Source organism: Orbicella franksi, chromosome 12 (genome assembly GCF_964199315.1).
Source record: "Orbicella franksi chromosome 12, jaOrbFran1.1, whole genome shotgun sequence".
Taxonomy (NCBI): Eukaryota; Metazoa; Cnidaria; class Anthozoa; order Scleractinia; family Merulinidae; genus Orbicella; species Orbicella franksi.
The window spans coordinates 25,478,633-25,493,879 of record NC_138156.1 but is presented as its reverse complement, the minus strand read 5'-3'; the positions used below and the strand labels follow the sequence as shown (position 1 = coordinate 25,493,879).

At 37.5% G+C, this 15,247-nt stretch overlaps 1 protein-coding gene across 3 annotated transcripts; it reads left to right on the top strand.

Moving 5' to 3' along the window:
- The first annotated feature begins 1,018 nt into the window (after positions 1-1,018).
- Positions 1,019-14,950, top strand: LOC145464278 (uncharacterized). Of its 3 annotated transcripts, none has more exons than XM_081448114.1 (3): positions 1,019-1,104; positions 6,602-6,761; positions 10,187-14,950. In XM_081448114.1, the coding sequence occupies exon 3, from the start codon at positions 10,217-10,219 to the stop codon at positions 13,574-13,576; it is 3,360 nt and encodes a 1,119-aa protein (XP_081304240.1). In that variant the 5' UTR covers positions 1,019-1,104; positions 6,602-6,761; positions 10,187-10,216; the 3' UTR covers positions 13,577-14,950. The 3 variants fall into 3 exon arrangements, with proteins under 3 accessions (XP_081304240.1, XP_081304241.1, XP_081304239.1); XM_081448113.1 differs by lacking the exon at positions 1,019-1,104 and adding an exon at positions 5,874-5,954; XM_081448115.1 differs by lacking the exons at positions 1,019-1,104; positions 6,602-6,761 and adding an exon at positions 4,054-4,093 and having other exon boundaries at positions 9,329-14,950.
- Positions 14,951-15,247: the final 297 nt, after the last annotated feature.

The window sequence follows — 15,247 nt, the reverse complement described above, 5'->3', positions numbered from 1 at the left end:
TTACGCTTGAAAAAAAAAGCATGCTTTCAAATTTATAAACACAGGCTTCTTGCTAAAAAGAGCTCATCAGTATTCAAGCGTGACACAGACACAAGAGGGTTCTTAGTAATTAACCAAAGTGAACTCGAGCGCAATAAATTTGGTTTAATAGCATACTGCTTCATTTTAAAAGCAAAACAGATCATAGACGAGCCCAATATAATGGGTACAAAACTGGTGTAGCATGTCTAATTAAACCGTCAATAACACTGCTGCCAAATCTGGCAAAAAGTAAAGAAACACGATCTGATGAAGTCAATGATGTTAAAATATTAGATTTTCAAAATTTATTTCCTAAGTTCTTTTGTAGTTTACGCCTGAAGAAGGACGTGTATGTTCAAACCTGTAAAAACAGCTCATCAGTATTCAAGCGTAAAGCTGATGTATTTGGATGTCTCATAAAGTTTAAAACAGTCCTTGTAAGCAATAAGTAAGATTTCTTTTTTTAATGTTTCTCCGAAAACTTATTTTCCTCATCACAGTTTGATACAACTCTTATAATTTTAGAGAAGGAATGTCTAATTAACGGTAGGTCTATCTTTCTATTTCTGGAGGAGTTTGTGACTATATCTTTACTGTTTTTTCCATGTACTCCGCTCCCAAATCTCAGAATTCGAACCAATTATCGATAATCAACATTACCTGCGTATCGAGAAAGGTTCGTCAGAAGGCATAAATACACTAACTCGTTCTTTATCAGTTATGCATTATTATTATGGTCTATAGACTCTCTATAGTCCTCAGGGCTGTGTATTAAATAGCTTTGCTTTGTTCCCCGTAGTGTTTTGTTAGTGAGAGCCACGCCCCAGGAAAAGTATTAGTAACTAAATGTCAATTTAATTTTTGACAACTGGTTCCTGTTTAAGCTTTCTTTGGGACTTCTAATTGCCCACGAGACAGCAAACTACATACTATTTTTAGTGGACGTCACCCGCCCCTCGCGTCAAGCGGCGCCTGCATCTTTGTTCTCCACGCACACCAATTGCTCTCTCACTGTGAATGTCTCTCTGTATTGCTGCTGGAGTCCTGCTGTCTCCGTTTCTCTGACATCGGATGTGAATACAGGTTTGTTTTATCAGTATTTTAAAATGTAAAGTGCTAATGCGGATAGAGTTTAAGTTTCTCGTTTCTGTGCTTCAAAATCGTTGCTATTTGGAAATATTTGGAAACGTGTTTGTTGCCTCAAGGAATGTTTTTTTTTTGGCGAAAACTGACATAATGGTCATAATGGCAACACTAGTTGCCCATTGCTATAAACGTAACAAAACTTTCCCACGGAGAGAATGAAATTGTTTTAATTAAGCCCGTGATCGATCACTTTTGAATTCTTATGAAAGTTGAGTTCCAAACCGTCTAAAGCTTTTAGATCTGTTCTAAGACTGATATATTCTTTAGACTGAAGAAAATGAACAGTAACCGATAGCTTTTGATATGTAATCTAGCGGCTTTTATAGTCGGTGATCAAGGTCCGAGCAAATGAACACGAAGACAGACCAGTACACACTGAGACAGTCGTTGTCATTTGTTATAGTAATAACGGTTTCCCATTGCAACCAATCGTTGACTTTCATGATGTTTGTTAATTGGCGTCGAAATCAGGGTAACCAACACCGTTGAGCAGAGAAGAAGCTATTTCTCAAAATTCTTTTCCTTTTCTACCATGAAGTGACCCTGACGGCATGATTTCATCTTAACAACAATTTTCTGTGATTGGATTCGAGTCGCATGATAGGAGTCGAAGGAGTAATCTATTTCTTAAGTACGGGTGGAAACTACTGCAAAACTACGAACGTCGAATGTTTAACATGATTATGATTGACTCTTATTTCATGATACTCTATAAGAAATGTGATTAAAAATTAGTTTGAAAACAAACGTTTGGTGAAAATTCAATTGCAATTTTATGCAAATAACAATTGGGGTTTTAAGGTTCCGTCTCGGTAACGTATAAACTTAAGTGCTCTGTTTAAAGACACAAGTGGAAATTAAACCAACCCAACCGAGTTGTTAGCAATTAGCCAAAGTGAACTCCAGTACCGATAAATATTGTGTCATCGCATACTGCTTCATGTCAAAAGAAGAACAGATCATAGACGAGACCAATATGATAATGGTACAAAACTGGTGTAGCTGTCGCATGAAACCGTCAGTAACAGTGTTTCCAAATCTTGGCTTAACGTAAAGGAACACTGTCTGATGAAGTCAATGATGTTACAACATTAGATTAACCGCATTGGTTTTTTAAGTTTGTATCTAGCTTACGCCCGAAGAAGGACATGTGTTTCCAAACTTGTAACTCGCGCTAGCTGCTAAAAAGAGCTCATCAGTATTCAAGCGTGAAACCGACCCATTTGGATGTCTCATGAATCTTGGAACTGTCTTTCCAAGCAATACTTAAGATGTTTTGGTTGAATTCGTTCTCCGTAAACTTATTTTGTTCATCAAAGATTGATACAACTTTTAAAAATTTTACAGAAGAAATGTGTCATTGCCGGCCAATTTATCTCTTGATTTAAATCTTAGTAGCTAAAAGTATCGAGAAACAACATCTTCAGCGTATCAAAAATGTTTCGTCAGATCCCGGCATGAAGACTCTTCTTCTCATATATCAGTTGTCATGGTCTAATGTTTTCAGGGCTGTGTTTCAAATAGCTTTTGCTCTGTTTACCGTAATGTTTGCTAAGTGAGAGCCACGCCCCAGAAAGAGGAATAGTGATTACATGTCAGTCTAATTCTTGACAACTTGTTCCTGTTTAATAGCGGCTTTCTTTGAGAAACGTTCGAGCGGAATCTTCTGATTGCCAAGGAGATAGCAAAATAACAAAACATTCTTTAGTTGACGTCATCCGCCCATATAGGCCCCTCGTCTCCGGCATTGCCTTCATTTTCAGTCTCCAAGCTAGTACTCCACTTCCTTTCTTGCTGTGAATCTCCCAGTGTATTGCTGCTGTCTTACATTTCTTTGACATTTGTGAATGCAGGTTTGTTTGTCTTTATTTTAAAATGCAGAGTGCTAATCTGGATAGAGTCAAAGTGTAGCGTTTTAGTGCTTCAAAAGCGTTGCCGTTTGGTAATTTTTGGACGTCGATCAAACGTGATTGTTGACTCGAGAAGTTTTCCGTTATCACTTACAAACATTGGCATAATGGCTACACCAGTTGTTAGCTCGTTTATTAAGCATTGCTGTGCTATTACATTGGTTGTGTTTGCCCATCCGCTATCAACACAACTCTTCTACGCAGCTAAGAAAGTTGTTTTAGGCTTTATCGATCACTTTTGAATGCTCATAAAAGTTCGAAAAACGCCTAACGCTTTTAGAATTGGGGAGAATATATTCTTTAGAGTCAAGCAAAATGAACAGTAACCGATAGCTTTTGATGTTTAATCTAGCGGTTTTTATAGTCGGGGATCACTATCTCAGCAAATGAACATGAAGACAGACCAGTTCACACTGAAGACAGTTTGTGATTTGTTGGTAATAACTTTCACCCCTTTACTGCCAGTCATTGACTTTCATTTCTGTCAATCGCCATGGAAATCAGCGTGACCAACACCGCTGAGCAGAGAAGAAACTATTTCTCAAAATTCTTGTTTTCATCTTAACGACAGTTTTCTGTGACTGGTTTCGCGTCGCATGATAAGAACTTGAAGGAGTAATCTATTTCTTAAGTACGGGTGGAAACTACTGCAAAACTACGAACGTCGAATGTTTAACATGATTATGATTGACTCTTAGCTTATATTCATTGGCATTTCATAATACTCCAGGAAATGCGGTTAAAACTGAATAGTCTGAAAAGCAAACATTTGGCGAAACTTCGATTGCAGGTTAATGCGAATAATATTAGACTTTAAAACTAAGGCGCTCTGTTCAAAACCACAAGTGGAAATCGAACCAACATAACTGAGTTCTTAGGAATTACCCAAAGTGAACTCCACCACCGATAAATTTTATTTTTATACTGCTCCATTTCTAAAGAAAACAGATCATAGACGAGGCCAATATAAAGGGTCCAAAATTGGTGTAGCATGTCTAATTTTAAGTGTTTTAAAAGTAGTTGCGAAATTACAGCAGTTCAACTCAAGAGACACTATCTGATGAAGTCAATGATGCTAACTAACTCGGTCTCTATGTTATGTGTCATTATCATGGTTTTTAGTCACCAGAACTGTGTTTAAAAATAGCTTTGTTTTCTTTACCGTGCTGTTTGCTTAAGCGAAAGCCACGCCCCAGAAAAAGTAGTAGTGATTAATTTTCAATTAATTTCTTGACAACTGGTTCCTTTTTAATAGCGGCTTTCTTTGAAGACCTTCGAGAAACTTCTAATTGCCAAGGAGACAGCAAATAACAAACCATTGTTCAGTTGACGTCATCCGCCCCCCGCCTCAGGCGGTGCCTCCATCTTTAGTCTACACGAAATCCAATTACTCTTCCAAGTTTGTTGCTGCAATTTTTCTTTTTCTGACTTGTGCGAATGCAAATTTTTTTCTCTTATTTTGAAACGATAAGTGCTAGTCTGGATAGAGTTTTTAAGGTGTAACCAACATGCTTGATTGGAGAAGAAGGTATTACACAGAGTTCATTCTGTTACCACCAAGCGACCCAGCTGATGGCATCATTTAATTATTGCAACAACGTTTTGATTGATTAAATCATTGAAACGTGAAAGAGTGTTCTAATTCTTCGGTATGGGCGAACATTCTTGCAAACTACATACATGATTATGACTGACTCTTGGTTCGTATTCATAGGTAATTGGTAAGGACTAGAACTTGAGAAAAATTATTCAAAAAGCTACACTTGCTCGGTGAAAATTTCATTGCAGTTTTATGCAATTAACGATCAGGTTTTCTCTCTGCAACAAATAAACTGAAGCACTTTGTTCATAGAAAATAGTGAAAGACAAATGGACACAAAAGAGTTCTTAAGAATTAGCCAAAGTGACCTAGAGCGCAATAAATTTTGTTTTCTCGCATACTGCTTCACTTTAAAAGCTAAACAGATCATAGACGAGCCCAATATAATGGGTACAAAACTGGTGTAGCATGTCTAATTAAACCGTCAGTAACACTGCTGCCAAATCTTGGCTTAACGTAAAGGAACACGATCTGATAAAGTCATGATGTTACAACATTAGATTAACAGCATTAGTTTCTTAAGTTTGTATCTAGCTTACGCCCGAAGAAGGACATGCATTTCCAAACTTGTAACTCGCGCTAACTGCTAAAAAGAGCTCATCAGTATTCAAGCGTGAAACCGACCCATTTGGATGTCTCATAAATCTTGAAACTATCTTTCTTAGCAATACTTAAGATGTTTTAGTTGAAATCGTTCTCCGAAAACTTATTTTCTTCATCAAAGTTTGATGCAACTTTTAAAAATTTTACAGAAGAAATGTGTCATCATTGCCGGCCAATTTATCTCTCGATTTAAATCTCAGTCACTAAAAGTATCGAGAAACAACATCTTCAGCGTATCAAAAATGTTTCGTCCGATCCCGGCATGAAGACATTAACTCGTTCTTCTTCTCATGTATCAGTTAACAAGGTCTAATGTTTTCAGGGCTGTGTTTCAAATAGCCTTTGCTCTGTTTACCGTAGTGTTTGCTAAGTGAGAGCCACGCCCATGATAAAGGAATATTGATTACGTCAGTCTAATTCTTGACAACTTGTTGCTGTTTAATAGCGGCTTTCTTTCTTTACATGCAAGGAATTAACACCTTTATCCAGAATTGATTTGCGTCAATAACGTTGTTAGTATTTGAAAAGCATATTATCACTTTTTGCCATTGAAAACCAACATTGCCATCATCGTCATCATCATCATCAAACTACACAGTGAAACACTAATAGTGAGACACCTATGTTGTGGAAATATATTAAGATGCGCCTTCAGCTTAATTCTTTGTTTCAAGGTATTTCTTTGTTTGATTTTCTCTGATCTTTGAATGTGGGTCAGGCGAATGATAATTTCTATATATTTAAAACTTTTGGCTCTGACGGAACACTGGTGGATGCTTTATGTGAAAAACCTCTCTTTAATCTCTAATCAGTAAGATCGTGGCGACTTCGCCTTTGACAGAAGTACCCGCGGAGACGCTCACTGACAGAGTTCTTGGAAATTAGCCTAAGTGAAGTTGAACTCAAGAAAATTTTGTTGGAAAACATATTACTCCATTTGTTTTGGCATGTCTAATTTAACCGTCAGCAAGTTACACAGTTGTAAAATAGTTTTAGAGAAGGAAAGTGTAATTGCCTGTCCAATTTACTATCTTTGTATTTCTTGAACGTTTTACTATCGTACATTTAAGTATTTTTCCCTGTGTTCTGGTTCAAAATCTCAGTAGCCAAAACTATTGAAAAGCAACATCCCCGTATCAAGGTAGCTTTGTCAGATGTTGCTATGTCTATTTATTATGGTCTAAAGTCCTCAGGGTTGTGGTGTAATTAAATAGCTTTGCTTTGTTTCTCCGTGATGTTTGCCGCACAAGAGCCGCGCCCCCAAAAATGAACTGTCTAAATGTCAATTTAATTCTTGACAACTGCTTTCTGATTATTTTAGGCTTGCTCTGAGGTTAAACAAACCGTTCTTTATTAGAAGAAGTCATCCGCCCTTCGGTACAAACGTTCCTTGCATCTTCAGTCTTCAAGCTCTTGAATATTCCTGTCTCGTTGTGAATTTACCAGTGTATTGCTGCTGCCTTTGATATCTTCAGATGCAGGTTCGTGTTTCTTTATTTTAAACTGAACTTTTATTGTTAATCTGGATAGAGTTTAAGTATTGTGTATATTAGTGCTGTTTGGGAATATTTGGACCATCGAACTAGGAGTTTTCCGTTATCGCTTACGAACATTCTTAGCTCTTTGATCTAAGACTCTTGTAATAACGCCGCCGCGTTGGCTGTGTTTCTGTATATCGCTATAAACGCAAGTATTCTACAAAGCGAATTAAGCAGTTAAAAGCCTTAATATCGATCGCTTTTGAATCCTTTTAAGAACCGAAATGTTGCCAAACTAAAGCTTTTAGAAGCGTTCAGAATATATTCTTCAGAGTGGAGCAACATTAACATGGAACCAATAGCTCTTGATACGTTATCTGGCAACTTCTGTATTCGGCGATCACGTTATTTTCCTCATCAGTGTTTGATGCAACTCTAAATAATTTTACAGAAGGAATGTGTAAGTGCCAGCCTACTTATCTTTGTATTTCTGGAGGGTTTTATATTACAACATATTTTTTCATGTTTTACCGCCCCAAATCTCAGTAACCAAAACTATCGAAAAAAAAAATCACTCGCGTATCAAAGAAGTTTCGTCAGATTGCACGAAAGACACTCACCCTTTCTTGTTGCTGTAGTCGTAAATAGTTTTCCTTCGTTTCTTCGTTATGTTTTCCGAGTAAGAGCCACGCCCCAGTAAAAACAGTACTTACGATATGTCAATTTAATTCTTGAGTGAGAGACAACTTGTTCCTGTTTAATTGCGGCTTTCTTTGAGAACTTTCGAGAAACTTCTTATTGCCACGTGAAGGAGACAGGAAATAACAGACATTCTTTAACTGACATCACCCACTTATATACACCCCTCGCCTCAAGCTGTCCCTTCATCTTTTAGTCACTTTTCCTCTGTTGTGAATCACACAGTTTATTGCTGCTGTTTTTCTTCCTTTGACATCTGTGAATGTAGGTTGGTTCTATTTCAAAACGCTCGGGGCTAGTTTAAAGAATTTAGGTGTAGCGCGGTTTAGGTGCTGTAAAAGCGTTGCTGTCTGACAATATTTGGACCATCAAACATGTTTGTTCCGTCAAGAAATTTCCGTTATCACTTGCAAATATTGGCATATTAGCAACATCAGTTGTTTGCTCTTTTAGTTTGCATTCTTGTGATACCATATTGGCTGTGATTGCCCATCGCTATAAGCACAAATCTTCTGCAAACCTTGAGAAGCTGTTGCAGGCTTTATCGATCACGTTCCTACAATTGTAGCTCTTAGACGTTTTAAGGATACATTTCTAGAGTAGAGCAAAATGAACAGTAACCAATAGCTCCAGATATGTTAATCGTGCGGCTTTTGGATAGTATTCTCAGAAGCTGGGGACTTTGCTGGAAGACATAGAAAACTCAGAGATTTAGTGTTGACCGATTGTGGTAATCAGTTTACCACCAATCATCGACCGTTATCTTCGTTACTCATCGAATTCAATAGACTCGGTACAAATAACATCTTTGACCAGAAAAGAGACTATTGTTAAAGATCATTCTCTTTCCCAGTCGCCATCTTGATTCCATTTTGCGAAAACTTTGCCTAATTTAACAGAGTAACATAATGAGCGTAACTAACTACGCACTGATTCTTCAACTGGGAGCGTAAGTGCCGCTAGTAAGGGCAGAAATCTCTACTGCAAAAATTACGCACTTTGGCACTAAGGCATAAGTAATTGGCTAAGAAATCATTTGAATTACAGTTTTATGTAAATGATATTCTATATATTACTGAAGCTGAACTATAGAACTTAAGATCTTGTCTATTCAAATCATATGACTGCTAGATGTGCAGGAATTTTATTAAAAGAAAGCTAAATGATTCCGATCGCTGTGTAGCCTGCTGCACAGACCTTCTTTGGAAAGGAAAGATTGAGTAACCCGCCCAAAGAGAGGCTAATCAGCCGGGAGTAACAATATAACTGGCAGCTGTTCTATTATCCGCTTTTTCAAGTAGTTAGTAGAATGGTTCAACCGTTTCGTGCTTGGCTGTTTATTTGGCATGTTGATGTTACCAAGCGCATTCAGCGCCAAGCCATTGAAACCTTGCACCTTTAACCTACTCAATTGTTCATTGTCAGTTTCAAGCCACGCGATGGTCTCTCTAACAGCGTCTCACTCCACGACATTCTATTACACGCTAGGAATTGACGTCGAAAGTTTAACATGATGATATGATTGACTCTTAGTTTTTATTCATAGTTATTTCATAATACTCTAGAAAATGCGATTAAAAATTACTTTGAAAAGCAAACGTTTGGTGAAAATTTAATTGCAATTTTATGCAAGTAACAATTGAGCTTTTAAGGTTTCGCCTCGGTAAGGTATAAACTAAAGCGCTCTGTTCAACTGAAAACACAAGTGAAAATCAAACCAACATAACTAAGTTCTTAGGAATCAGCCAGAGTGAACCCTAACGCCGATAAATTTTATTTCATCGCATACTGCTTCATCTCAAAATCAAAACAGATCATAGACGAGGCCAAAACAACGGGTACAAAATTGGTGTAGCATGTCTAATTTTAAGTGTTGTTGCGAAATTACAGCAGTTCAACCAAAGAGACACCATTCGGCTGATGAAGTCAATGATGTTAACTAACTCGGTCTCTATGTTATGTATTATTATCACGGTTTTTAGTCTTCAGAACTGTGTTCAAAGATAGCTTTGTTTTCTTTACCGCACTGTTTGCTAAGCGAAAGCCACGCGCCAGAAAAAGTAGTAGTGATTCTTTTTCAATTAATTCCTTGACAATTGGTTCCTTTTTAACTTGAATTTTTATATCAAAAACCAGGGGTTTGGTATTTCGAAAAAAAAAGCATGACTTGTTTTTAAGTTTTAAATACATATAACTCGGATTTATACCGTAAAAATAAGGATTTTAAACAGCACATTGTGTACAGCTCATATTTTAACCACAAAATTGGACTTGTTTTCTTTCTAAAAACACAAGGATTTTTTACTGCAAATATCCGAAATTTTTAATTTCTAAATACACAATTAACTCTTTTCTCTGATAAATATTGAAACTCACGATGAGCTTGTCTTCTTATTGCGGCACAGTTCAGTGTGCCAGAACATCTTCGGTTGTATTGTTGTTTGTATCTTTTCATACTACTAAAATGTTAAACCGGGCAATGGAATTAAAAAACCGGCTTTGGACTCAAATGGCTAAAATAAAAACAATAACAAAAAAACACTCTAAGAGCGTTTCGCCTCAGTCTAAAAATAAGACTCTCTTACAGAAAAAAGACAGAGAAAGAGAGAGAGAGAGAGAGAGAGAGAGATTAGGTGAAACCGGCTTCGTGACTAAATACAATGCAATAATATGCGATGTTCAATTCATTTCCACGCCTCATTCTAATCAGTGATGTTACTTTCAAACAGATCCATTGAACGAGAACTCTCATATACAAAATGGAACACCTCAAGGACTTACTGACGCCTAAAACCTTCAACAAGATCAGTTACGTAGCAGTTATTTGTTGGATCGTTTATGGAGTAATCCTGCTTGGCATCTTTGCGGAAATGGAGAACAGTGACAGTTTTCGCTGTGAGGCGAAACTTGAAAAGATGGACGTCGTCCGAGGAAAATGTTCGGATCAGTACAACAAACAATACAACAAATCTGGTATTCCTGTATATGGATTTGTGATTGCTAACTTTTCTCTCATTGGCATTGTATGTGTGATCTACTCCCAAGTTGTAAAGTCAAGAGTCGATGAGGTGAGAGCCAATCGCCAGAGACCCGATGCTGAAGGACAGAACAGACCTAAAAGACGCAAGCTGTTTGTGGCGTATTTTTGTCAACTTGCCACCAGAGTTGCGTTAGGAATTATTTTTATAGTCCTACAGACTCGAGTTCTTTATCCTGACAGCTTTCCCTCCGACTTTCCTTGCCAAATAGCAGGAGGCAGTCAAGCGGCGAATGCGTCATCAACCAGCAACATTCAGAACAGCACCCTGTACGAGTGTCACAATCAACAAGCAACAAATAAAACCTCCTGGATGAAAGCGATGACTGTCGGCAATGGTGTGTTAGCACTTATTATTCTAATTGAGATCATCCGTATCTTGGCACTACGAGTGAAAAGAGGAAAGACATTTCTCGAAGATTTGGAGTTTGTCAAATATTATCTTCCCTCTCACGAGTCTCAAGAGCCTCAAGAGCCACAAGAACTTAGTCGTCCAGAGCCACTGAGAGTATTATTACTTACAGAACCTGAACAAGAGCAACCAGAACAACCTTTATCGGTCGATGAATTCATCAAAAGGCAGCGGGAAAAAATCATAGAAAGCACGAAGAACGACCCAGGTCTCAAGGCCCTGTTTCAAGAAAAGCACGGTGAAGGCAAAAGAAATAAAGATCTCAAGTTAGATGACGTGTACACAAAGTTGAGTCTTATTAAAGATAGAGCGCAGTTTAAAATCACCGGTAATAGACAGGAACAACTGAAAGTGTTCCCAATGCCGCAAGAAAAATTCCAAGAAATAACACGAGAAGAAATTGTTGACACCGAAAACAAGAAAATCCTTCTTGTTGGTCGTCCCGGAATAGGAAAAACTCTGTTTTTAACAAAGTGGATAAGGGACTGGGCATCCGGTAGCGCGTTCAGTGGTGAACTTCATTTTGCCTTTTTCCTGAAGTTCCGCAAATTTAACTCCGAGGAAAAACCGCTCAGCCTTCATGATCTTCTCTCCAGGTCAGAATATCCGCTGACACTGAGTGATGACGTTTGGAAACACGTCCGCACAAATCCCGAGAGAGTTCTGATCTTTTTTGACGGCTTGGACGAGTTTTTCTATAGGTCAAGTGTCGCTAGTGAGAGGTCTGATTGCAAGAATTGGCAAAAACCAATGCGTGTTTCTGCTCTCTTCTACAACATAGTGAAAGGCAGTCTTCTCCCCGGAGCAAGCGTTGTGACCACTACCAGGCCCACTGCCGTGGCAGACGTTACAGATCTTCCTTTCGACAAAACAATTGAAATTCTTGGCTTTGCATCGGAACAAGTTGAAGAATACGTGGAGAACTTTGCTGAAGATGCGGCGCAAGATGTACCGGACGCAGGAAAGAAAATTTGGGAGCACATCAAGACGAATATGAACATATTCTCACTTTGCTATATTCCTGTGAACTGCCTGATAATTTGCTCATGCTTGTTGCAAGTTCTGAAGTTCCACAGCGAAAAGGGTTTAACTGGTGTTGGCCTCCCAACAAACCTCACAGAAATCTACCAAATATCAATGAAATTTTTCTTCTTTCGGCACGATGAGCAATATCGCGACAAAGACCTCCGTCGAGAGGACATTAACTCAAAACATTTGCCTCTTGAAGTGGAAAAGAAAATTAAGCCACTGGCCAAACTTGCTTTCGAAGGGCTGACACAAAAAAGACTAATCTTTGGACAAAAAGAAGTCCCCAAGGATTTGGTGGACAGCGCTCTTTTTCATCGCCTACCAGATCATAAACCTGACGCCTTCACGTACGAAGCTCAATACTGTTTCATTCACCTCACCATGCAAGAGTTCCTCGCAGCCAAGCACATAACCGAAACCATGAAAGGAAGAAAATTGAGAAGATTTGTTGCTGACCACATAAAAAATGGTGAATGGCAACTCGTTTTGCAGTTTCTCGCTGGTCTACTTGGTGAGCAGTCTATCGACATATTTACCGACCTTCTTCCTAAGAAAACAAAGAAGAAAGATGAAGGCGAGCTGATTGTTGACTATTCATTGGAGGAACGCACAGTTACCTGTTGGCCGACTCGCAGCGACAAAGATTTAGCGGTGACATTAATGAAGTGTATCTACGAAACCAATGAATCAGGTTCAGTTGTTCAAAGTAAGTTAGAAAAGATTGGATTTAATGCTGTAGATTTGAGTGATTGTCGCCTCGCACCTGCTGACTGTACAGCAGTGGTTCATTTTCTTAACCGCGTTCAACAAATTTCGCTCATAAATTTGTACAATAATAACATTGGCTCGTTGGGTTGTGTAGAGATTGTAAAGTTGTGTGACAATAGTAATTGTCAATTACGGGGCTTAAACCTCATGGAAAATAACATAGGTGATGAAGGTGTAAAGCAGTTAAGTAATGCTGTTATAAATAGTCAATTAAGCAGCTTAAACCTCGAGTACAATAAAATAACAGATGAAGGTGTAAAGCAGTTAAGTAATGCTGTTATAAATAGTCAATTAAGCAGCTTAAACCTCGCTTGGAATAAAATAACAGATGAAGGTGTAAAGCAGTTAAGTAATGCTGTTATAAATAGTCAATTAAGCAGCTTAAACCTCGCTGGCAATGAAATAACAGATGAAGGTGTAAAGCAGTTCAGTAATGCTGTTATAAATAGTCAATTAAGCAGCTTAGACCTCGCGTACAATAAAATAACAGATGAAGGTGTAAAGCAGTTAAGTAATGCTGTTATAAATAGTCAATTAAGCAGCTTAAACCTCGCTTGGAATAAAATAACAGATGAAGGTGTAAAGCAGTTAAGTAATGCTGTTATAAATAGTCAATTAAGCAGCTTAAACCTCGCTTGGAATAAAATAACAGATGAAGGTGTAAAACAGTTAAGTAATGCTGTTATAAATAGTCAATTAAGCAGCTTAAACCTCGTTAGCAATAAAATAACAGATGGTGTAAAGCAGTTAAGTAATGCTCTTGTAAATAGCAATAAGTTACGCAGCTTAGACCTCATTGGGAATTATAAAGTAACAAATAAAGCTAAAAAGCAAATTAAACAGGCTAATCACAATTGCGAGGTCTTCATTTAAATTGTTTAGAAATGATTGCCATTGTCTTTTAACAAGCTTAGTCGAATAAACAAACTGCTAGGATTGTAGTTGTTGTGTAACCGAGTGCAGAAAACAAAACAGAAACTCTGTAAAATACAAAATTCCATGTAAAACAGTTTTTCATCGCAGTGACTTGTGCTTTAGGATCCGAATCATGTTAAATGAAGATTTTCTGAGCTTAAATGAAGTAGCCTGACAACTTCATTACAAGGTGCTTAGATAAGATGTATTTTTGTGTTTGTAATTTGACATTGAAACACATCTTGTGTAAGATGTGGTTTTACGGAGTTTTTGAAAAAATAAACGTCACTCGCTACTAAATAAAATTAAGAGAATAAGCTTAAATGTAACTCAACTTGAAAACAACACAAATTTCTCAGGCAAAACACTTTAATGAGCTACTAAATTCAAAGGAAAAATTACACAAAAAGAAAGATAAATGACATGACGGTTAGTCTTAGCTGTTTTTTTCGCCGGAAAGAATTCCAGTGCTTCGGCTTATCTTCATACGCCATGTTTACAACAAAATTGTCTTTCAACTCCGAGGACTTCAAGAAGACGTAGCTTTTTACCTTTGAAAGTATTACTCTCTTAACAAACACGGCTCAAACAAGTGCGAACAGAATTTTCTGGTCTTTCCCACAAGCGTGAAACTGGCAAACTGAATGAAAAAACAACAGTTGACAACACTTGACTGAGATGTAGGATCGAAATTAACCAATCAAAAACTTGTTGTGTTTCCTGAGAGGTCCTCCTCGTGAGTTGAAAAGCAAATGGCGCGCTCAAAAATACACAAAATGGCTGGACCATTAAAAATCAAGGGAAGGGATAGTTCAATGAATTCATGAATTTTTTCCTATCCTTAGCTCTGTACGGGAATGTGTTTTTTGGTGTACAAGCTCTGTAGAATCTTTATAAAAGTGAGATATATTTAGATCTAAATATGATCCAGTTTGCTTGCAAGGAAAATTACAAATTTTGGAGCTCACTTTTCCTCACACCTGTCCTCCCTTTGTTTCTAATGGTGCAGCCCTTTATTAAGATAGTGCAAAACTGAGTTGATAATAACAAGCCAATCTCTTTCTATTAACCAGATAAATGTGCCTGATATGAGGAATCAACTGAATTTGAGACATTCATAGTATTTTAAATTATCACATCTTTGTATTGCTAGATATATATCTCAACTGTGTAATAGTTATTGTAGAATAGTGACGAACTTTTAGTACCAAGATGAACTTTTAGTATCTCACAATTACTTGATGAGATTTAGCTTAAGTCACCAACTATATATGTAATTAAGTGGAGCCAAGCTCCTGATTTTTCTTGTTTTAATTAAATGTTGATAAGGAAGTTCTGTGTTGTGGTCACTTAACAAACAGACCACGCTTTTCTATAGTCTACACTTTTATAGTTGTTGTTAAATGTTCAAAACTGAAGTGGAACCACAAGCCACAGTTGAGCTGTTTCACTGTTGAGCTTTGAACATTTCATGACATTATCTCTATGGGCTATAAATAAGAGTGCAGACTATGGAAAAATGTGTTGATTTTGTATTAAGAACAAACAAAAAAATTATACAGCAAATTTGAGTGAAAATCAGTGTGAAATTGCATACAAGGGTGATAATTTTTATCAAGCTAGCCTCCA

What these genes read in the sequence shown, in the direction of transcription:
- LOC145464278 (XM_081448114.1), top strand. Translation starts at nt 10,217, where the DNA reads ATGGAACACCTCAAGGACTTACTGACGCCTAAAACCTTCAACAAGATC.